This window comes from Ambystoma mexicanum, chromosome 2q, assembly GCF_040938575.1.
Source record: "Ambystoma mexicanum isolate Mex_15411 chromosome 2q, UKY_AmexF1_1, whole genome shotgun sequence".
NCBI classification, from domain to species: domain Eukaryota; kingdom Metazoa; phylum Chordata; class Amphibia; order Caudata; family Ambystomatidae; genus Ambystoma; species Ambystoma mexicanum.
The window spans coordinates 328,034,608-328,058,384 of record NC_090924.1 but is presented as its reverse complement, the minus strand read 5'-3'; the positions used below and the strand labels follow the sequence as shown (position 1 = coordinate 328,058,384).

Genomic DNA, 23,777 nt, shown 5'->3' with positions numbered 1-23,777 from the left:
GAAGAAACTGCTATTAGAAGTAAACCTGTCTTTTTTAATGTGCATGAAAAACTAGGTGCAAAAGAATTATTTCATAAATATTGGTTTTCCTTTTAAAACATATTTTACTTAATTATAAAATACTCACATTGAGAAATGGACTTTCCTTTTTACTTCCTAAAAATAATTTTACTCCCAACTTAAAAAATAGGGAGTAAGGTACTGCTAGAGGGCGTGGAGAAATGGCTGCCTAAACCTGCAGCTCAGTCATCCCCAATGAGAACGGTGGAGCATGCCGGCATCCTGTGTCGGACTCGCCGGATTTTAGGCTGCAGTAGTGCAGGAGGTGGTCCGGGTGCGGATCTGAGGGGCTGGGAGCCTGAGGCTGCCGGGTTGGGGAGCTGCAGCCGTGGGAAGCCTGGCGGCGATGGCCCAGACAGATCCTGCGCCGGGCTGCCGTGGAATGGAAAAGATGCACCGAGCGCCTGAATTAGGGGCCTCCCCCAAGTGAGGAGTAGGGGGGATGCTTGAGGGTCTGGCACCCCGTGGCGGCCATGGTCAGATGGGCCACCAAACCTGGATCTTGTACCCACTTACAATCCCTTCACTCCCTGTCGCTTTATATCTAAAATGCTTTAAATCCGCTGAAAAGCGATATCATCATAACATTTAAAAAAACAAATAAATGTCCTTTTCCGGATACAAATATCCGATTAGACCAGCAGAGAAGTTATTTCCTCTCATCACAGCTTCTCCACCCTTTGGGCTTCTGTGAACGTGGCTAGTATAAAGGTGTGAAACTGTAATGTAGGGCTATTTTTTTAATCTTCTCTTCCATACTAGAAAAAAGGACCCATCTTTGCAACCAACTCTCCTGAGGACTAAGTTACGTTTTTTAGACTTCGGCCGTTCAGCGCTTTAACACTTTGTATGATCCGTATACCACAGACGTCCCTCTACCACACTATGACTTAGAAATGGGTCTAAAACTGCTTTAAAGAGAGGGCGCTCTTAAGAACTGTTTGAGGCACATCCCTTCAAGGACCACTGTCCATGAAACTGATCGCCCACTGGTAGCAGCTACACTGATTGAAATATGGTCTATGGCTTTTACAGTTGTGCAGCTTTTCCCCTCCCTGAATGTTGCCACTACATAAGAACCGGGCAAATGGCGACCCCGACATCTTACTCTCAAGCATCTCTCTCACCACTCTGCTCATTCTGCGCAAAGACCCACACAACCAATATTCCTCCCCTTTTTGAATAAGGTACGTCTCTGCATGACTACATGACCATGGCTGATTGCCTCATTGCACTGCATCTCAGTAATAACAATGTGCAAATAAATTGTTTCTTGCCATAAAGGGCTCTGTGGATTATGGTTTTGTCACATTGCAAGTAGTTGTCTATCCTCACTTTACATGTAATTCTTTATGCCTACGTTTCTTCTACCATTCTCTGATCTCGTGCTCTTCAAACTGTGGTGCTGGCCCTCCTAGGGGGGCTTGAGACTCTTTCAAAAGGGAGTACAGTGACTGCTTTCATTAGAAAATATAAGCAGATATGTCCTCAGAACCCAGCAACAATATTTTACACAAGGGGCTGGGCAACAACATTTTAACTCAATGGGGGTCGGGAGGGTCAGTACAAACCATCTTTTAGCAGTTCTGCGCCTCGAAGTTCTGGCATTTACTGGGTGTGTGAGGGTGAGCCGAGAGTCTGCCCCCTCGGTACTGTTTTGGCCCAAAATAGGATTACTAACGGTTTGACCATGGATAGCATGGTTCCTGGTAGCATACTGTTCAGAATCAGTCTGGTCCTGCTAACAAGTTGGTTCTTAATGTATGCATGAACCCAATCTGTCCCAGAAAGATGTACTTCCTGCTAGCAGCCTGACACTAAACAGTATACATCCTACTGACAGCGACAATGTACTTCCTGCTCACAGTAGGTTTTCACCAGCAGGGCACATCACATGGGCATTGAATAGTATTACTCTCAGCCTACAGCCTAACCCAGGACAGTATACTTCAGTGCAACAAATCGGGAGTTTGACCTTTCAATGTGTCGAACAGTACATTGGGTAACTGATGAAATCAAATCATACAAACATGCAGTGTTAACCTCAAGACAGTGAATAGTCAAAATCTGTTTTGGTCAGCATTTGCGAAAATCCCAAACCGGGAACAGATATAATTCGACATGAGCCATGGTGGAAGCTTAATATCTCCCCTTATTCTAAACCTCAATACCCAGAGTAAAAACTAACAGAGGCCTTGTAATCTTCCATTAATGCTACGGCAAGGGACGCTTACCTCTACAATCTTATCTTGCTGCAGTAGCCCTGCTTTGGCGGCTGGAGATCCTGGATCTACAGAGCGGATGAACTGCCCCGGTTTGGATTTTTCGCTGTGAAGATTAAATCCATAGCCGTTCGCGCCTTTCTTCAGCACACAGAGGCGGGGGCGGAGCTCCTTCGGTTGCCCGTTCATGTCCTAGGGGGAAGCAGAAACATACGTTTAAGAGTCACTGTGTTCAAATGTCACAAAAAGATTCAAATATCTACGCAGTCTTTAAAAAGGATACTCCTGTCTTGAGCACCATAGGAATGTAAAATGATAGAAGGAACAAATGGTAATGAACACTTGTTTTGCTAAAGAGAATACATATAGCAAGTGGATTTGTACACAGGTGATTGATTTGCAAAAAAATAGAGGCCTTCACTTCACTACTGTTAAGAAACAGTACTTAGGAGTGCCCACGAGAGCAGTGATAGGACGCTTCTAAATAGGAAAGTCTCCATTACGCATTTCAGATTTATGGATTGGAGGTCCAGAACCCCTTTTCTTGCATAAAACAATCTGCAGACACGATGTGGACAGAAGTACCATGACATGCATGAATTGACGAATTGTGCGCATACATTGTTTAAAACGGAGGAGATGCACCATTGTGGAATGCGCTCCCACAATGTTCTGCCTGCCCAAACTCTGCTTCCACACGCCTAACGCCACATACCCTAGATTCCCACTGCCACCCCTTCATCGTGTATCAGCATCTTCCCTAGGATGCCTGCCCTCGAAGTGCACACTCTTTTACAAGTGTGTGATCTTTTGGCCTGCCCTTTACAGCACTTCAAACAGGATCGTCCTTTGTTTCCAACCCCATCAAATGACCCAGACCAACCTTCAGAAGTCCGCTCTTCCGGCTAGAGCCAGTTTTCACACAATTTTGCCATACTTAATGTCCATTGTATCGGCTGAAAACAGCAAGTGTCACATTTATTTCCCACAGCTCACACCTGTGCAATACTCTTGAGGATGAAAGTTGTGGGAAATTAGGACGCACGTTTATACCAGACACTGCCTCGTGGCGCAGCGAGTGCCTCCAACTGGGACAAAAGCACCTCCCTACATTTGGATCATGCAGGTTTTACGAATTTCTGGGGTGTCATGCTTCAAAGCCAAACTCCATCAAACCATCTCATGCTAAACACACATTTTGCGAAGATTAAGTGCAGAGGATTAACGGGGAGTTATACTGCTGTTGTAGCACCCCATTGCATAATCCCTGTTCCAACCTCTTCCCCAGCCTGACCCAATAAGCAGAGCAATTCCCACCAGAGCAGGAAGATTATCATTGAAAGCATGGGGCCTGCTGTTCAGCTCCAGATGTCACGATGTTGACATTCCAAAATGTCTAGATTATCCAAATCCGAGCTGGATCGTGCGGAAGCCCAGCCTATGGCCTGGTGTGCACATACCGTGTGAGCTCTCGGTGTGCACACGCTAAAGGAATACATGACGCGGACCACATAGGCGTGTTTGCATTTTTCTCCAGTGGTAGATCCATGTACCTTTTGACGCCGATCCATAAGGCTTCACTTTGGAATTGATTACCCGTGGCTGCGGCACATACTATGCTGGGAACTGGAAGTGCTTCTCGCGCCTACACTGGCGAGGCAGAAGGGGTGAATACATCAACATTTCTACCATTTGAACGTCCTTTTTCTTGTTTAAAAATTGCAAAGAAGCTGAATATTGTGAACCGTTCTTGAAAAAAATGACAAAGTCAATACATTGCCTCCACATTACAAAAGAGCCAAAAGGAACACGGCCCATGTAGAGGTAATTCATTGGTGGGAATGATGGAACCAAGAGTATGCAGAAGAAGCTCTGACAAAGATTACAAAAAATGGTTGAACATCTCCGATTCGCTGATCTTACCAGAGTTAAATAAAAAAATAGAAATGAGTAAACAAAATAAAAACCAGAGGGAAAAGATCTCCCACAACCAAGCAGGGAAAATTAGAGCTATTCAACCTCTGAAAATTGTAGAAAGCCGGATGGCTGGATTGCTTTTTAGTTGCATTTTGCAAGATTATCCTTCCTCTACTTGAGACAAATCCATGATAAATGTAGCCTACTACCAGGGCCAAGGCTGTTGGGAAGCTACCTACCTTAGCCAGGGAATGTACTAGATGATTGTGCCGCATACATGCCGATTTCCCCGCCAGAATTTTGATGCAATGTTTCTTCAAGGTCCAAATCAATAAATTAGGCTAGTTCCTTTTCCATGTAAGTCGGTCTGGTTATATCCAACACAGTCAAGCAGTCGAAACGTATAAAAGGCTTCTCCCTTGTTGCAGAAAGGCAACACATTGGACGAAAAGGCCACAGTAATTCTTCCACTAGATGCAGTAATGCGGCTTTTTGCTGGGACTGTTAACACTGTGGGCCTTGGACCAGTTAGAACAGGAGTCAGTAGAACATTATCAGGGGCAATTCTCAAGCAAAGCAATACCGGGCTCCTATTAAGACCTTTCCAACAGGACAGAGGCATAAGGTAGAGATGGCCCTCCTATCAACCCAGTTTTATGCTCTGGTTGTGGGACTGGTTGCATGAGGAATCTCGTCCAGTCAGGAGATACAAAAGAATATCTTTTGGAGACCAAGTGTAAAAAAGTCACTTCTATTTTCGGGCACTGTCTTGGCATACACAGTGGAAAAAAAGCTCATGTTTTGCTTAGAACTCTGGGATTGTATTTCACTGATCTGTTGACCCACATTTTGAGAAGTATGTACCCCCCACTTTCCTCTCTCCCGACATTTCCCATCCCCTCGATAATTGTTGTAATTGCTATATTTGAAATGGACAAAATGCGTGTACCTACATTACAGCGCTATAAAATGTCATTGGAATGTATTATCTATATGAAATGTTAACTGTCAAATGGTCTATGCTCTAAACTTTAATAAAACGTGATTACAAAGATAATTCTGGGATTTGTAGTTCTAAATTTAACAAACTACAAGTCCCAGAATCCCACGAAAAAACAAATCAGTGCAGCAAATGTACACCTGCTGGATGGATGTTTCTCAAACGTAACCAGGAAACTGGAGATCTCTGGACCTTTTTACGTAGAATCTAGGGAAACATTGGCATTCTTGGTGGGAGAGCTCAAGGACAATACTTTAAGTCAGCATCCCTGAATTGAGTGATCGCTTACCAAGAGGTTGTGATATATTTTATTTATAGCGTGCCTATCAACAAGTCTTTCAAGGCGCAACGAGGCAAGGGAGTGATTCTAGGGATGACAAGACAACAATCTTACTAGGCCCAATGACTTTGAGATCGCGCAAGTGCAGGTGAGAAGGAAGGTGGAGAGTGCAGGGTGCAGGGGGGCAGGTGAGGAGTGGAAAGTGCTGAACAAGGGATCAAGACAACAAGTAGTGCGGCCAGCAGGTGGCAAATGCAAGGGTTAAGCGCAGACACAAGTGCAGGTAAGAGGACTGTAGGGTTGCAGATACAGACCCAAGTGCAACGTTTGACAGGAGGCAGTGCGGCAATGCAACAGGGTGGGCAGGGACCTGGGCCCGATTACAGAAGGTAACCAGTTGCCCAGTTGCAATAGCAGACAGAGATCAGCAGCGATAGAGGAAGAGAGAGGCCAGAAACAAAGAGGAAGGTCTTGAGGTGCTTCCAGAACCGAAGATGGTTTTCCACAAATTTCAGAGAGGCAGGGAGGCTTTTCCAGAGGGAGGCCCCAGCCGAAGAAAGATCTACCACCAACTCGTTGCTTGGAGAAGCGGCTGACCCCGAGGGAGTTGGAGAAGCAAAGAGCTCGAGTTGGAAGGTATTTCCGAAGGGAGAGTTGAAGGTATTGTGGGCCCAGGGCCCACAAGGCCTTGTGGACAATGCAGAGGGCCTTTAACTTAATCCTTGCAGCCACTGGGAGCCAATCAAGAGATTTCAGGGCTGGAGAGATACGATCCATGGCCTTGAGGCCAAGGACAAGTCTCACAGTCCTGCTCTGGATGAGCTACAGAGAGTAGAAGCGGGCAGATTTAGAAAGAGGCTATTGCAGTAGCCCAGCCTAGAGAGAACCAGAGCTCTAGAGACAGTGAGCTTCTGGGGGAAGGAAAGGTAAGGAAGAATACCTCTGAGGAGGTGATGTTGGTAGTTTGACTTCTTAGAAATGTTGGAAATGTTAGGAGAAAAGGAAAGTGTGGAGTCGAAGATGACCCTTAGGTGCTTAGCCTCACAGGTAGGAGTAGGAAGAGGGCCCAGGGAGGCGGGCTAGAGAGGGAAAGGAAGGTGCAGGTGTGCCGATGAGGAGGATCTCTGCCATACTAGCCTAAAGGCAGAGGTCATTGGTGGCACACCACTCCTGAATTGTGGACAGTCAGAAATGAGAGAGGGAGAAGAGGTGGCAGAGGGTAGTCTGAAAACGAGCTGAGTGTCATCCGCATAGCACAAAGTTGGAACAGAGCAGCAATGCGGTGGGCAAGGGGCTATTGTTTGAAAAACCAGGGAGTGCTCTAAAACAAGAGGTTGCATTCTATGTGGGAAAGTAAATGTTTAAATGATCTGGGTGTCAATAACCCAAATGATTCAAGAAGCCAATTTCACACTTTCAATGCTCCATAACATGCAGTTGAAAATTATTGAATGGGAAATGGTTTTAGTTTTGTGGCAAGTGATAATATGCATAATAAAACATTAACAGACTCCCAAGGCTGCTATATTTGTTTCAGGCTCTCCCTGTTATAATCTCTTTGGCAGAGTTACTTAAACTCCAGGGACAAATCCTGAGATTTGTGTGTACTAAACATCCCCAAGGGTACTTAGGAAAATATTTCTATCATGACAAAAGGGCGGTGCAAACATCGGTTTTACGCCCAAGTCATCCAGCTATGCATTCTAGTTTAGTTGAGACAGAGGGTAAAACAGTGACTGTATTTCCTCCAAAGCCCAGACTCATAAGCCTGCCCAGAAACGCTGTTTCCAGGGGTTGGAAAAAAGACAGCATTTAGCCTGGGACCAATTGATTTCCAGCCCTCAATGATTCCTATACTTGGATATATAGATTTCACCACAAAACGGAGAAAGGCACCTTTCTGAAGTGACAGTTCGGGGGCTGCATTAGAAATTGATATGTTTGGGCAGGATTGTGACATTGAGTAAGAAAGACTAATGTCGTAGAGCTTGAGAGAACACAATGCATGTAGATGTACTACATTTAACAAACGGGGGACCAGTGTACAGGTACTAAAACCACAAATAAGTCTTTTAAATACCATGGGTCTAATTTCATACACTGGTTACAACTGGTAAAAAACAGAGTCGTAGTTGCACATAAAACTAGAGCATGAGGACAGTGTTAAAGCTCCCAGAGAAGGTCCATGGGATGGAGCACACAGCTTTGTTGTGTTCAAACAAACTCAGTACAAATCGGCGTACAGGTTGTACCCAATCTCGGAACGCCTTAAACGTATAGCATGAGAAGATTGAATCTCTGCTGGGGCCAGTGTTGGGAGAATGGATCATTACTTTTAAAAAAGTCACCCATCTCAAGAAATGCGCAGTGGGGGCAACTAAAGAGATGGTCAGTCAATGGTACCGCAGGACCTTGAGATTATGTTCTTGATTACCAGTTTAGTACTGCTGCAAAATTACTGATAACTGCCTACAAGACCTGAATCCCCTCACACCGCCCAATCTCAACCACTAGTTTTAGTTGTAATGCCATCATTCGTTTTGGCTCACAGATGGCACCATAACTTGTGGCATCTGGATGCACTTTAGAGTCAAACAGAGAACATGGGCTTAAAGCATGCACAGTGCACATAGAAAGCAACGGCTCTGTAGGAAGGCTTCCACACCCAAAGCATTTCCCATTGGCAAATCCAAAATGCGTGACTGTTCCCCAATATTTGATTAGGAGTGGGCAGGCCTGAATGAACAGGTATGAAGACTAAGTTGTGCACAATCATGACTTGTAAGTGTTTTGGCAGTGCCATAAAACCCTTTGTTGCTGGCCAGAGTCCCACCGCAAATGAATCTGAATCTATCTTACCTGTAGGGCCTATGGACAAAAGCAATCAGCAACTGAGGGTATCACTACATATTATTCCCCACCAAAAATATTGCTGTGTATATGGTCGTCTGGAACAGCCATAGGCAATATTTTTTTGGGGGTGGGGATCATTTTTTTTTGGGTTTCTTTGAGAGGGGGTGTCTCCCGCTCCTTTAAAAATAATGCAGGGGTTGTGGGGGTGTCCCCCTGCATGTTCTATGCCTTAATATTGCAGCAAAAATATGGCGATATTTTAGTATGGCGATATTTTTGCGGGGATATTAACACATGGAACCCAACTGAGGTGGAGGGATCAAGCTGCAGCACAATCTTGCAATCATGGGAAAACAATACATTTTCTGAATTCTTGCAGTCTATACATATGGATTAAAATCACACTTAATATATACTTAAAAAGCAAATTGCATGGCATCATCTTAAAATAAACCACACTGCAAACCACTGTCTGAACCTGGCTTCAATGTACAAATGTAAGAGTTCATTAGCAAACATTTTTTATTCTTAAGGTAAGACTCTGCAGACTGCACTCACTGAAGAAGTTCCTGAAACTTCCTACTTTACATAAAACAGAGAAGCAAATTTACAGTAAATAAAAAAAACAGCCATATTAGCGGGAATGCGGCAAATCCGGCGATGCCATAGGGAGCCGGCACCTGGAGACTGTTGTGATGCAGAAATTCAGCAGGTGTGCAATTCAAAACTCAGGGCCTTCTCTTGAGAAGGCACAGCAGAAGGCTTACTTATCAGGCATCGCAAAGTAATTGGGGCACAACTTTTACAGTGTTGAATTTTACTTTAAAAACACATGAGCACGGTGGTGAAGTGCAACAAGTTCAACTTCTGTAAACCAAGACTACAACTTCAGGTTTATGAAATGGAAACCCAGGACTGGGGAAGAGGTGTGCCTGTGATACTTATGTTGCTCACTCTAGCCATCAAGGATGCACTAGCTAAGACTAAGCCCGGGCAACCTTTATTATAGGCGACCTGCTGGATCCCTCAAATCTTTTGGTCTAATTCGTCCTATCCTGCGAGTGTGCCAAGGGGTTTTGGCGGAGGGAAGGCCAAGTCCAACTCGTGGCACGTTTGAAGGTCTCCTATACTGATTTGTGCTACAGTCATGAGCCTTGGGTTCAATTTCGGGCTTATTTGTCTGATTCGTCAGCCAATCAAAACCCTCTTGTGTCGATTCATCGAGTTCAGTTGGTAAAACAATAGGCTTCAAGTCTCTGAAAGGAGTTTTGAGGCTCTATAAAAGGCTCAGCGTGCTTCCCTTTCCCTTGTGGGTGTTGCTTGGCAGTGAAGGAATGTTCTACTCAGGGCAGACTCACAGTAGAAGCAGTTTGGGGCATTTTTACTGTTTACAGAAGTGGTAGGAAGAGTTTGTGTTTGATTTGGTATTTGGTTTTATTTGCAGCATTTTTGTTGTTTGTGTGTCCCTTTGTCTGCTTAGTGTCTGTTCACCATTTTTTCGTTCCCCCAAATAAAATGATTTCTTTTTTAATCCTCCTGCTGTTCTACTGTGGAATGTGGCAAAATCCTGGGCATGTACCCGCACTGGTGGTTGCACTCCAGAGTAACTTGTGACAGGGTTGTGGAATGAGAGTTCGAGGACACCTTCCGAATCACTGCATGCAATTCTGGCATCCCCAGCACACACAGCAAGTGGTGCTGCAGATGTGTAAATACCTCATCTCCCCTGCCTCGTTTGACTGCAGATATTTTGTCACAATGTGCCATTAATTTACAGATATCTCTCACCACAGTCTACGACTTCCTGACACAAAATCATGTAGGTAGTTGCCCTTGGACAGACCTGCCTAGCCAGCCCTTCATCCTTCTGATGTCAACACATTGGGTAAATTCAGCTATTAGTGGAGTAATCTGGGGTAAAGTGCTGTATAAATGTTCCCATTTTCAGTCGCATTACTGCAGTCCACGTGAAATAGATGGATTGCAATCCTGACGGTATTCACTTGGTCTTTCATCCTTCAGAAGAAGCTCAAATAAGTAGTGCAGGGTAATCATGATCATGTTTTTCCCTCTTTACCCTCTTAAGTGCTAAGGTCAAGTAGGTTTGTCCTGAATGCCCACAATGAATCATTGTAGGCACCGCCCACTTCTAATAAATATTTGGCCACCAAATAAAATCCAAATTGTGCTATTTGTTATATAAAAAAATCAATGTTATTAATGAATGAATTCCTTACCAAATAATACATCACCCCAACACCCTAGCCTCGGGCGTTAAACACTTTCTATAGACCAGGGTTTCTAACCCAGGCTACAGGCAGCACAGGCACTGAGGCAGAGGGAGAAGATCTGCAAGAGGTTTCTTGGAAGGCATTTGGCTGCATTTAGTCCAAATTGCAACACAAATGTTGATCTTACAGAAAATAAGTGCTTATTCCATATCATACCTAATACATTGAAACAATTTTCCTGAACAAACTTCAAAGCAGGACCCCCTAGGGCAAACGCCAATACGATTCAAAATTGCTGGACGTGGGTAGGTCCATGTCGCCAGGCTCTCCTCCATGTCCTGGTAATAGTGCTGGTGAAAAATAGGGTGACAGATTGCATGCTGGCAACCCCCGATCTGACCATCTCCACCCCTGCGCACCTACCAGATCAGCAGCGATCAGTCGTTGCCCCCTATAGCAACTTCAACAACACACACACAAAGCTTCAGCCCGCGCCTTTGAGTCTTTGTTTCTGTAGACAAACTAAATCCATCTCGAATCTGCATTTCAATTTTGTAAATCAACTTCTCGCTTAAGACTCGGCCAATGATGATTTGAGATCAGTACAAATGTATTGTTTGCTTTAAATGTGCAAACAGACTGAGGATTTTAAAAATCAATTAGCATTTGCGCAATACTTTTAAGAAAATGGCTCATTGGTTTGAAGTCACTTTTTATTCCACATACTTGGATGTAGGCAAGAATTTTTAACCCTGCTGAATGAGTTTGCTTTTGTGTAAAGTATTTTGATGCGTTTTGCCATTTTATATTTTGCGAATTGCTGTATTTTTGTACAAATGACGGATTGGTCTGAATAAACGTTACTACTTTTTTTCATATGCACTGAAGCCAAATCTAGAAAGGAAATAGTCATATGTATGCCGCAGTACCACCAATAACGGGGGCTTGTTGTGAAACAGGTCACAATCACAATTGGCCTATGAATTGCACTTGACAATGCTTTCGACTTAACCCCTTCAGTGCCAAGAGCGAGTATGTTCGTTCCGAATACCCATAAGTAATCATTGGAGTCTCCGCCCACTTCTGCAGTTCGGTTGGTTGAAAGGCTAAAACTGGTAAGAAAAAGAATGCCAGAAGCCTCATGTGGTGTCAGCCATTGCTCAATGCCTCAACATTCTTCGGTTTAATTTGCAGGAAGGTGGGACTACTGACCATTTCTTTTTGCATTAATTTCAGTCATTTTGCATGCGCAAATACTCGTGCAGCACCTGCCATTAGGGCTTCTGTAAAACACTGCTAAACTGTAGCAGCACACAGATATTCATGGACCATTGGCATTCAATAATATTAGCACCGAGAGGGGCTAGGCTGGATTTTGCTTGGAGGCGGGAGTTATGTGGGTAGCTGGCTTAGACGGCAATGGATCCTTCTGAAAGACTCCACTGGCACCCACCCTCTTCAGCAATGTCCAGCTTCAGATTTGGAGCAAGCTCATTCTGTTTGGAAGCTTTTTCAACTCTATTGCATAAAGACACCACTTTGCAGGTAGCAATGGTGATAACTGTGCTAGTGTCCTGGGAGGAGTCTCTACAAATAATGTCCTGAACATAAAATGAAATAACGGCTGTAAAAAGTTAACTACATATTTGGAAAGATTCTTAGGAGCACTACCCTTGCCCCGCCCCCCGCACCCTCTACTATAAGGCCATCTTTTAGAGGGCTATCTGCTTTGTGTATTTTAGGAACAGACTACAATATGGGGGTGTAACAATATTTGCTATATGAAAAGGCCAGTTCCTGTTTGGGGCAAAGACCTTGAAAATGCCACCCCGTCAGTAATTCAAGTGCAGTATGTATATGGTCATTGCGTTATGAGCTGGGAGCTTGTGAAACGTATGACTTGGCAAAGCTATTCCATTCTTCAGCCTAAAATGACTTCCGTGACTTGCTAACATGACACTAAGCACTTGGAATATATTGACGATGGTCAACATTGGGGCATTTGTTGTGCAATCTAACAAGGCCCAGTATATCCAGTTCGCACAATGCATTCACATGAAACAGACCCATGAACCCTGAAAGTGTGTTACGTACAAAAGAGGTCTACATATTTCGTGTACATCTACATGCATGTACTCTGGTGGCTATAGTGCCAGTTTCTCCACACTTAGCTGGCGGGTCATCCAGAAAGGACACTTCAAAGTTAGAAGAGAGGTTGACCAAATGGGGAACGACGATAAGAAAGGACAGCAGGGCGAGACTTGGATACAAGGTGGTAGGATTACAGATCTGGAACTCCCAGCCTTCTCTGATGATATGGTAGGGTCAGACACCGCTTTAGCCTTGGCTGCTTACCCACCAACATATTCGTAGTGACAAACTCTGTAGTATTAGCCTTTTTATCAGAAAAAACTCAACCCATCAACGAAATAGGAAGAGTCATCCAGCAGTCAATTTTGTGCTGAATGTTGCTTAAAACGTGGGCAGAATTGGCTTCAAACAGCACCAGAATACGTCAGCAATCCGTATGCTCACAAAGCGAACCTTTGGAAAGTAGCATCTAAACTCGGTTTTTCACCATACTGTATAGTTGGGTTGTTCAAGGGGTACAACTCAGACTTGCTGCATTTGTTTTTTTAAACCTGTGAACCAAAACATTGAACTTCCTCCACAACAAGCACACTATTAAATACTATGTCTCTGAGATACCGTGGGAGATCACCATATAGAGATGTCAGATCTTATTGCAAAGTAGGAATATTCTATAATCATGTGATTTGAATAAAATGCAAACCAGACCAAAAAAGCACTGGTTAGATGGGCCACCCCCGACTGGTCCCTCGGCAATTTCATTAGAGAGATACAATTATCCAAGCACACCGACCCTCTGAAAAACTACAAACATGGCAGACCAATCTACAGAATCTAAAGTCTTTTTTGACATCCGAAAATATAACACCTGCTATTTTGGGATCAAGATTGAAAATGGTCACAAAGAAGCACAGCAAATGTTCCTGTAATTTTTACTTTTATTTTTTTTATTGTAACATTAGTTTAATACAAAAAGAAGAAAAACTAAGTTACAGTTCATCAAAGCCAGAAGGATGCTCAGGGAGAGAAAACAAAAAAGAAGTAGTAGTGAAAACTGAAGTCATCATCACTTCATCTCCCCCTATGAATTTGTCTTTTGTTCTTCGATTAATAGTCATTATTGTCTAGCATCAAAGCATCCATGAAGTTTATTATGGCGCAGGTTAACTTAGTATTGAATCCTGCAATCGGATAACTCCACCAAGCATTCATATTTCCTGATAACGGTGCAAAGTCGGCTAAATGGAGAGAACGCTGTGCAGTAATCGCCACACAATCGGTAACTAAGTGTCTCACAGATTCTGTAGTTTGTTTACAAAATCGACACCGAGTCTTGAACTAAGGGATCTCGCCTCATCACTTGAGTCTCCTTTGTTTTGTAGAGATTAAGACGTAATCGTAGAAACATATCCCCATGTTAGCCTGATGGGAATTTTGCCAGGTATTTTGGGATCACATCAAGTTTGTTGAAAACATTTCCAAAGTCAAGCGCTGTTACAAGATTCTTTCGTTTTTCTTCATTTGTTATCCAATTTCTATACCGCAATTTCTTTTTTGCTTCTTGAGTGCGTTGCAGCAAAGTGTCAAGGGAAACATCAGCATAGTCTAAAACACACATGAGTTTTTTCGCCCACTCATTCAGAAGAAAGGACGACGGATGGTTTGAAACTGCATGTAGTATTTCATATGGTTTTGCAACAGGCGTTCGGCGCTTTTTCCTGAAAGTTGTGATTGCTTTCCACAGTACTGAACCATAGAGAGAATCTGTGCAGAACTCAAATCGTATTGCAATGATTCAAGAGTTCTTTGGTAGTCTTGGCACCTTCCGCCAGAATTTCCCCTTAAGCTTATCCCACAGCTCATGTGGAATATTCCAGCTGGTATCACCCCCAAAGGATATTGCGGGAACCACCTTTTGAAGATAAAATGATAGTATTGGCTTTAAGGTACATTTTCCGTAGGCTGTGTGTAATTTCGCACCCTGTAAAGCAAACATTTGCATTCGGCTCACCAGATCTTGAGTTCATTCCCACTCACGTATTGAGGTGTTAAATAGTACACCTAAATATAGTATGCTGTTTGATACTTCAAGACATTCGTCTTTTATCCTCCAAGCGAAGTTGTTGAGCCTCTGAGCTACTTTGGCCAATAACAATGATTTTAGACTTTTTTGTGTTGATTTTTAAATCATTTTGGGCGCAATAGCCATGTAGCGCATTTAGCAGTCGCTGAAGACCAATTGGCGTGGCGTCCATAAGCACAATGTCGTCTGCATAAATGGCTCAGCTTAAGTTTTGCCCATTTACCGCAGGTGGAAAAATCTTTAAGTCAGTGAAGGACAACAACAGATCTGAGATAAATAGCCCTGTTTTACTCCTCTTTTTGTTATAATTTCGTCAGACAGCTCACCTTCCTCATTCAGCCGTACTCGAATAGAGGTATTTGTATGCAAAGCAATCAACGTTGACAGCAAGTCACTAGGACACTTCCAAGCGTTTCATTTTTTCGATATTAAATTTCAATTGATACTGTCAAATGCTAGGCTCAAGCCAATAAAGGCAATAAACAGCTTTCTTTTTCGCTTCATTGTGTCCAATTTCAAGCTATTCAAAAGGACCAAGTTTAGCTCTACTCCCACTTCTTTCGTGAATCCTGTTTGACGTGGATCAACGACTGCATTCTCGGCTGCTCAACGTGCAAGTCGTTTTTGTAAGAAGGAAGCAAAGACCTTTCCAATAGTGTCCAAGAGGGCAATCGGGCGATAGTTGTTGGGATCGTCCCGATTGCCCTTCTTGACACACAGGCACAACTACTGCTTTTAACCAAGACTCAGGCAGCACTTTCCCTGACGCAATTCTTCCAAAAAGAGTAGTCATCAGATTTGCCCAAAGGCCACAATAAGTTTTTAACAATACATTTGAGATGCCGTCATGGCCGGCCGCCCTCGAGGAATTGAGCTTCTGAATCGCCCACTTTATGTCATCTTCAGAGTCGGCCACATTCCACCTTTCCACAGTTATCAATAAACCTGGGACATCAGTGCAGTCGAGATCAAATACCTTTGAAAAGTGTTCAACCCAACATGCTCCGTTTACGCCATTTGACATTGCATATGTGTGTTTTACACTGCCTGTGTTAATGATCTCCCAAATACGGCGACTGTCATTTTTTAGGATCAGTTTCAACATTCGTTCCGCTTGATCTTGATCCCGAATCAGATTGAACGATTTGATCCAATTTCCGTATTGCTGGCGCCGAGTTTTTATTGGGCGAGATTTCTGCCTTGAAAATTTTTTTTTTTAGCAATCTTACGTCATCCCTTAATTTTTTCTTTGCTCTACTTATAGTCGAATTAAAAGGATGTTTCAATTCAATTTCTTTTCCTTTGCAGAGGTTTTTCCCCGTTTTGAAATTGTTTAACAATATCAGGTAATTTATCCTCGCCAAAGTTGAATTATTTAGAAAATTCTTTGTCATCAAGGCCACCAGCTGAGGAGACTTCAAGCATAATCTATTTGTACCGTTATTTACTGTGATGTTACCTCTATATTTGTCATTTACTGTCCTTTGTGCCATCTTCCAAGACAGCAACAGAGCATCATGATCACTCTTTTCTGTCTTTATGACTTCAAGATATGAAACTTTATCTAGGAAATTCCTGGACGCCCAGATGTAATCAAGTTTCTTCTTACAATCTCCTTGCTTCCAAGTGAAATTTGGGGGAATATCTCCACGTGTGCTCCCATTCAACATGAAACAATCTCTCCGAGCAATCTCAGATGCCCACCAATCTCCACGATCAAGATGTGAAATGTCTTTTTTCCTAGCTATTTTGTGCTTAGTTACTGGGCTCTTTAGCCATGCATAGTTAAAATCCCCACATATCTAAATTTGTCGGATCCTTGAATGCTAGTAAGCAACCGTCCACAGCGGACATTACGGCTGCAATAAAGACAATTTGTGATATCATTGCCGGATTCCAATATAGGTTTATTAACAAAATTACCTGCTCGCATGGGTTTGAAGACAGACTAGTTTGGATTGTGGTGACTTGTACAAACATGTTGAGATTTTTCAAAGATAGGATCTTCCAGTCATTGGAGTTTTTTTTTACCAATGTAACTAATCCAGAGAATGGACGGCCAAATAAGTTATTTTTTGCTGGATTCAGGAGGACTGTGTAGCCGTCACACACCAGACAGTCACGCAGCCATGTTTCTTGCATGCATATTATAAAATTTTGTTCTGGAAATTGCCATTTTTCTTGAAAAAGGTGTACAAAGCCTCGAGTGTTCCATGACATAAGTTGGTAGCTACAGACAGTAGAGTCCACGCTAAGCTATTGGCTATTTGAGTTTACTGCCTTGTTAAATGGTCGCTTTATGCTCATCTGTGCCCACAGATTATTCCTTCCTTTTTAATTTTCTGTTTCTTCCGCTCTCGATGAGTCATGACTTTCTTCTTCTTGATCCTCCCTGTGGTAGACTTCAAAGCCGAAGAACAATAAGTCTTCCGCTGCTTCCTTTATCGACATCCTTAAAGAATTAGAGTAGAGATGTAACCTGACCCAGTCAAGGTGGTCCTCTGACATGTATTCCACCACCGCTATATCTACTGATTTTATTGCTCGAAGCGTTGGTATGCACTGTAGAAGTTTTAGTATATTCGGTCGGTTTAAATTTACTTCTTTTTGTTCAGTCAAAATGTTTTTAATTTGAACATTCCAACTACCATGATCAATTCGTGGAATTTGTTTTTTAATCCTCTCATTTGGATTAGTCTCGAGTTTTTCTACTGGGCTCTTGTTAGTTCCGGATTCAACTTTTCACAGAGCATTTGATTGATCAGTTGTACTTCCACCATTTTGGCTCAGAGCTTTTTTGTTAGTCTTTACAAGCGGATTGGACATCTTCGCCACTTTTTGTTTTTTAGCTGGGCTACCGACTTTGGACGCAGTCACAGTTGACACACCCAGCTGAGGCGTGTTCGTCTTATCTGTTCCAAAGGCATTGGATGGACGAGCCATCACAAGGGAAGCAGAGTCATCTTTGTCATCGTCAATCGAATACGTTGAAAATTCACATAGTTCAATTAATGTTTCTGAAGTTGCATCATTTCCATATTCAGAATTATCTCTTGCTCTTTTGGAACATTTTTGCTTAGTGAGTTCATGTCCGGATTAGTTTGTGGATTTCTGTTTTTGCTCCTTTGATTTCTCAGTGTGAGTGAATATTGATGTACGCGGAGGAGTAGAAAGGTTCCTTATAAATTTGTTTGCACCAGTAGTACGTGCAAGTTTTGCTACTGGCTTTTGAATTGAACGTTTCTGCTGTTTTTTTTACTTCTCGGCTTTTTTGTTGATTTAGATGGTCATTCCCAGACTCTGGGATCACTGCTTTTTTCAAGATCCCAAAGGACAATTTCTGTGTTAAATTGCCTAGCTCCAGACCAATGCTCCCTTACACCGGCTGCCTAGCATCATTTAATTGTGCCAAATCAGGTATTGCAAGTAGAGTAACGCCATTGTTAATTGGGTCCTTTGTTTTAGCCTTACTTTGTTCAAGGTGCATCTGACTTTTGCTGACATTACTGGTCACCAGATCTTTCTTTTTGGAAGTTTTGGAAGCTTTTTCAGAGTCCGTTATTTTACCTTCACTTTGCTCGTAAACGGCTCTACTGTCAGATACACCATCGGTCCCTTGCTGATTTTTAGAGCCTTTGAGACACAGCTGGATTTCCATCAGAAGCCGGAATATGGCTGATAAATTTCAGATGTTGCATTACCGAACTGCTGTTTTGTTACTATATTGTGATGCATCCACTTTGTGCAGTCGATTACAGCATCGGTTAAAAAAGCTTTGTCACCATTCAGCTGTTGCACCAGGTTGCATGATCGATTTTAAAATGAAGTATGAAGGTGGGCACTACAATATTATTCATATATCCAAAAACAATGTATTGTTTCATGTAAAATAAACAAACTTTAGCCTGGGGCTACCAGTTATGAGGAGGTCCTATGGCATAAGGACCAAATCGTAATGAGCAAAAAGATAGAGTTAAACTACTCTATCAAAAAACTGGTGCTCTCAGTTGGCCCTAAGGAGGGCTGCACTTTTAGAAATCCTGTATGTGACCTTTTGTTAAAGCATTTGCAATCAATTGTCACCATCAACGGTAATTAGTTCCAGGAAATGTTTATTCACATGGTGCGTAATGAATTACGCACCAGGGGAGTCCCTGTTCGGCTTTGTACCTCCAGTGTCCTATGTATATTGTATCGTTATGTCATTTTGGAAGACACACAGATCAGAGTCACCAATGACAAATTTTGCTTTAACACGTGCAATTTAAACTGTGTGCGTCTATCTCCATGTAGTCTTCAGTATATCTAAAGAGGTTTTAAGACACAAAACTTTACATCAGCTCTGCCGTTACTCAGTTTTCTCATCATGGTTTCTTTACCAGCGAGCCTGCTTCAAACCAAAGTTTCTCAAGCAGCAGCTGCATTTCAATGTGTCTTCTTTGAATTACATTTTGTCGAGCCTTAGCCGCTCAACAACGAGCAATCCATGCATAGTGTTTCTCCATGGTGATAGTCCCGCCCACCGTGTTGACACGGGGTTGGGACCCAAGGCGTACGTGCCTCGACACGACGCGGTTTGGTCACCATGGGAACATTTAAATGCTGAAACTAAAACTTGCGCGCGTGCTCGTGCGAACACGGCTTCCAGTGAGAGCATTTTTCGCCTGGTAAGGCAGGCTCTGCTCTCTTTGTATTTATGGCTTAAAATTTCAATTGTATGATTACTGACGAGCTTCCCTGTGGGTTTTACAGGAGCCCGTACTGAAACTTGTTGCTTCTCACACAAGGTGGAGAAACGTTAGATACTTACGGTATGAGATCTATTCCCACATTTTTTTGCTCATCAGCTAGAACTAAAGTACAAAAAGAGATTGAGAACGAGTTTGTTGTTCTTTTCTCTTTCTCCCTTTTTTTATGTTTACATCATTTTGGACACTGGGAAATGGTATGTGAAAAACATTTTCTATTGTAACAATGTGGTCACTTAATGGTTTATGATTATGTAAAACGTGTAACTGCTAATTGACAACAGAGTGAATGTACCGCCATGATGAAGGTTTTTGTAACCGAAATGCATTGGCATCTGTACATGCAATCTAAACTAATTTTAGCGCAGCCTCAGTGAATATGACACTACAACAATATTCTGATAAAAAAGCTTTGCAAAAGGGATGTGAATAAACATTTCCTGGAACTAATTACTGTTGATGGTGACAATTGATTGCAAATACTTTAACAAAAGGTCACCTATAGGATTTCTAAAAGTGGAGCCCTCCTTAGGGCCAACTGAGAGAACCAGTTTTTTGATAGAGTAGTTTAACTCTATCTTTTTGCTCACATATTCGATTTTGCCATTTTGAAGATGTTTCTGCTTCGTTATCGAGTCTTTGAGCAATGATTTGTGAAAAGGTATCCAAAGATGATATTTTGCTATTTACAGTTGCTACCAGAGACGTTTGGTCGCAAACAGCCTCATGTAGCGATTCATAAAAGGCAATAGGGCAATCGATGTTGCAGCAAGCACACTTATGAATTTGTATGCCCGCCGCTGTTGATAATGTACTTTTTAAAGGTTGATCGCTTGTTTCCTTCGTTGCACCATGTTCCTTATTTGCCGTGGAAAATTGATCGTTTGGCACTCCAGTCATATTTGAGTCACTCATCACGGCTCTCTTTTCTACTTCCTTTGTGACTAGAGGCTCCAAACATCCACTAGACATTGATGAGGGTACATTTTTGGTTGCCAAGGAAATCTCTGCATCTGATGATTTCCTTGAAGTTTTCACTGCAGAGCTATTTTTTTCATGTTCCATCCTTCTTTTTGGTGTCTGTTGATTTTTGCAGGAAACTCATTTAACCGTTCATATGTAGCCAAAAAATCTGCTTTTAGTCTTGCTGTCAACCGTGCTTCACGAGCTGAGATTTCAGTTGAGGCAACTTAAGCACGCAGCTTCCTTTTTGGTGTATAGCTACTCTTTTCGGTGATGTTAGTATTGATGCAGGGCTGGTCGATCTGGTCGATCCGGTAATGGTCCGCCCAGTAAAAAGCTTGACTGATCTGGGAGGATGTGTGACATCAATGTTATATGTCTAAAGAACAGCATTTTAGCTAGAATGTTGTCAAAATTGAGCAATAACAGATGGTATGACATCCTCTTGGCGGCGTTTGTCAGCCTTGAGTTAGACTATTAGGAGGCCAGGTCTAGTAGTGTCGGGGAGTGAACTGCTAGTGCTTTAAGTGGGCCGGGGCCAGACCCCGGCAGTCTCCAGAAAGTGGGGCAGAGCCGGGGCCCAGCCGGGCCCCCCGTCCCACACAACATTGGCGGGATGCATTATCCCGCCGCAGCCGCGACGCGAGATGCGCCCATCATGTCGGCCAAGCTGACAGAAGTGCCAGCCAGCCACAACGAAGCTGAGGCTGGCGGCACTTCTGTCAGTTAGTGTAACTCCCTCTGATGACCCGTCAGAGGAAGTTACTGTCCCTTTGTTTTCCCTCCCCAGGTCACTGACCCCCGCGGGCTCCGTGATCTAATATGCAGATTAAATCACGGAGCCCGCGGGTTCGCAGAGGGTGAAAGATGCCTCGGGCTCAGTGATCTATGTGCTCTGAGCAGATAGATCACAGAGCCCGAGGTGCCTTTCTCCGTCAGCGAAGCTTTATAAAAGATGCCTTGAACTGTGTACGTTTCAAGCCATCTTTTATAAAGGTAGAAATATTTCTATGTTTATAAAAGACGGCTTGAAACGTGCACAATTCAAGGCATCTTTTATAAAGCTTTGTCGACGGACAAAGCCACCTTGCGGTTTGTTTATTCCGTCATCAACGCTTTATGAAAGATGCCTTGAATTGTTTACGTGTCAAGCCATCTTTTAGAAACCTAGAAACATGTTACAAATATCTGTTTATAAAAGGTGGCTTGAAAAGTACACACACCATAGTAGTATGCATACAAACATAAATGCTCACATGCATTTATATATTTGTTTGCGCACCTTACTATGATTTGTGCACTTTTAGGCCACACCCACAATGAAAGCCACGCCCCCAAACGAGGGCCCCCCCCCCCTCAATTTCTTACCCCACTTAAAGCACTGTGAACCGCGCACCCAAGTATCCCTGTATATTTGGTGTAGCATTGGGGAGATAGTGGGGACAACTCGCCATAAATTCGACGTGAGAACCCATCAGGGCCAGAGGCCTTAATAGAAGCAACTTCCCCGTTTGCATCAAGAATTTTCTGCGTACTTTACAATTCTTTTAGTGATTGACTATGCTATGCAACCTGCTGCTGGTGTGTTTTGCACCTGTCCTGTGAGTTAATCCATGTTTTAAACGGCTGAGGCTGGTACTGATGGTGTGGGCCCTTGTCTTGATGTTAGGGGCCTGGTCTCACATTGTGAGATCTGTCTGGATTAAGTAACTCAGCCTTCTTTACTGCTGTGTTTACTACACATCAGTACAACTGAGGTCTGCGCTGAAGTGGTTGGGGTCTGTCCTGGGATGCGAGGGACTGTTCCTCATCCTTTTAGAGTAGGCAATCCTAACAGTTATTTACTGGCCCTGTACAATCTTCATATTGCCCCAACGCCCCTTTCCCACACCTGCAATGACATTCTTGTTTTGGTGTTAAACAAGTCAATCTAGACCTGCCATGTAGATATTTAAAATTGGGCACTTACAGTAGTTAGGGGGCCCTTATGCTAGTAAGTGCTTCTTTGATTGGTCATGCTGTTGTGATTTATACTGCGCACACTGCTGGCATTTTCATGGTCTCCAGCCGCCCTGGCGGATATGAAAAAGAAAGGCTTAGAGGGATAGAGAGGAGAAAGCACCAGAGAGCTTTGATTTGCTGTTGGTAGCATCAGTTTCGAGAAAATTGGCACTGTGTGCTGGGTTTTTATTTTAGTTGAGAAGGGTTAGGTGGTGTTTGTTGTAGAGTGTGTGTGGGATGATTTGTGCTTAATTGATTTCGATTTTTAAAGTGGATATTGTCGCCTGATTGCATCCAACTAAAAAGTATTGAAAATCAAAGCAAGCGACTACAATTGAAGTATGTAACTCTGGTGAGAAACACTGAAAATGTAAATCCGGAGTTGCTTTTCTAACGCTGTTAAAAACTGGCATAACAAGGTGGGAAAAACGTGTGAAGAACTGCTTGAGGCATGCCACCCTTGCAGTAAAGCACAGCCTAGGGATTGAAAGATAACGAAGCCAAAATTGGAAGTCACCGTTTTTTTATTAGATACAGCAGCATTCATGGGAATAACGTTCAAACAAGTCCATGAGGTGAGGGTCTGTAGTGGGTACAAGTTAGTCAAAACTTCCCTTAGGGACTTAATCCTCAAACCCTTCCTCTCTCCCCCCTGTACAGGACATTGTCGCGTGGCAAAAATACACAGTAGTTGCAGGGATGTCATCTTGGATCTTCTGGACCAGTCGATTACCTGGCATCGGTACCACCCCCTCTCATGCCCTGGGTCTGTATGGAGATCAGGCATCAGACTCCTTCAGTAGTTGGCAGGAGTAGTTAAATCAGACTAATAACTTTGATCCGACTCCAGTGAATCACTTCTCTGCATCCCACATCCTTTATACGTTTGCTGAAAACAGAAGTCCAACCTGCTAAGAAATGTCAAGATCATTGGCTTCCAGATAACCTATGCACGGAGGATGTATTTTGACATGTACATTTGGAGAGGTTCACTTAGTCCCCGTTGAGTTGGAGTCTGCTAGTAGCCCGTTGAGTTGGAGTCTGCTAGTAGCCTACGTCTAAATTATGTTCCGCCAAGCCGAATAACTTCCCATGTTCCAAAATGATTGGTCATAGCTTGACCTGTAAAGTATTCAAGGAATACCAAAGGCGACAGGAAGCAAGGCGTCCTATCATAATGCTAGCCTTAGGACAATAGAGTGCATTTTATTTGCAATACGTTTTCCTCTCAAGCAGGTTTGGCATATCTCTGGTCAGTAGCTGCAGGAAATTATTTTCCTCCGAGGTATTATGATTTGCTATGCCTCATGTCGACGGTTATATATTTT

At 43.0% G+C, this 23,777-nt stretch overlaps 1 protein-coding gene across 2 annotated transcripts in view; it reads right to left on the bottom strand.

The window, feature by feature from the left end:
• Window positions 1-23,777, bottom strand: part of NHERF2 (NHERF family PDZ scaffold protein 2) — an 835,001-nt gene that overhangs the window by 320,642 nt on the left and 490,582 nt on the right. For both annotated transcript variants that reach the window (XM_069647323.1, XM_069647324.1), the window contains one exon: window positions 2,295-2,474. In XM_069647323.1, coding sequence (XP_069503424.1) covers window positions 2,295-2,474 — 180 coding nt within the window. The remainder of the gene's footprint in view (window positions 1-2,294; window positions 2,475-23,777) is intronic.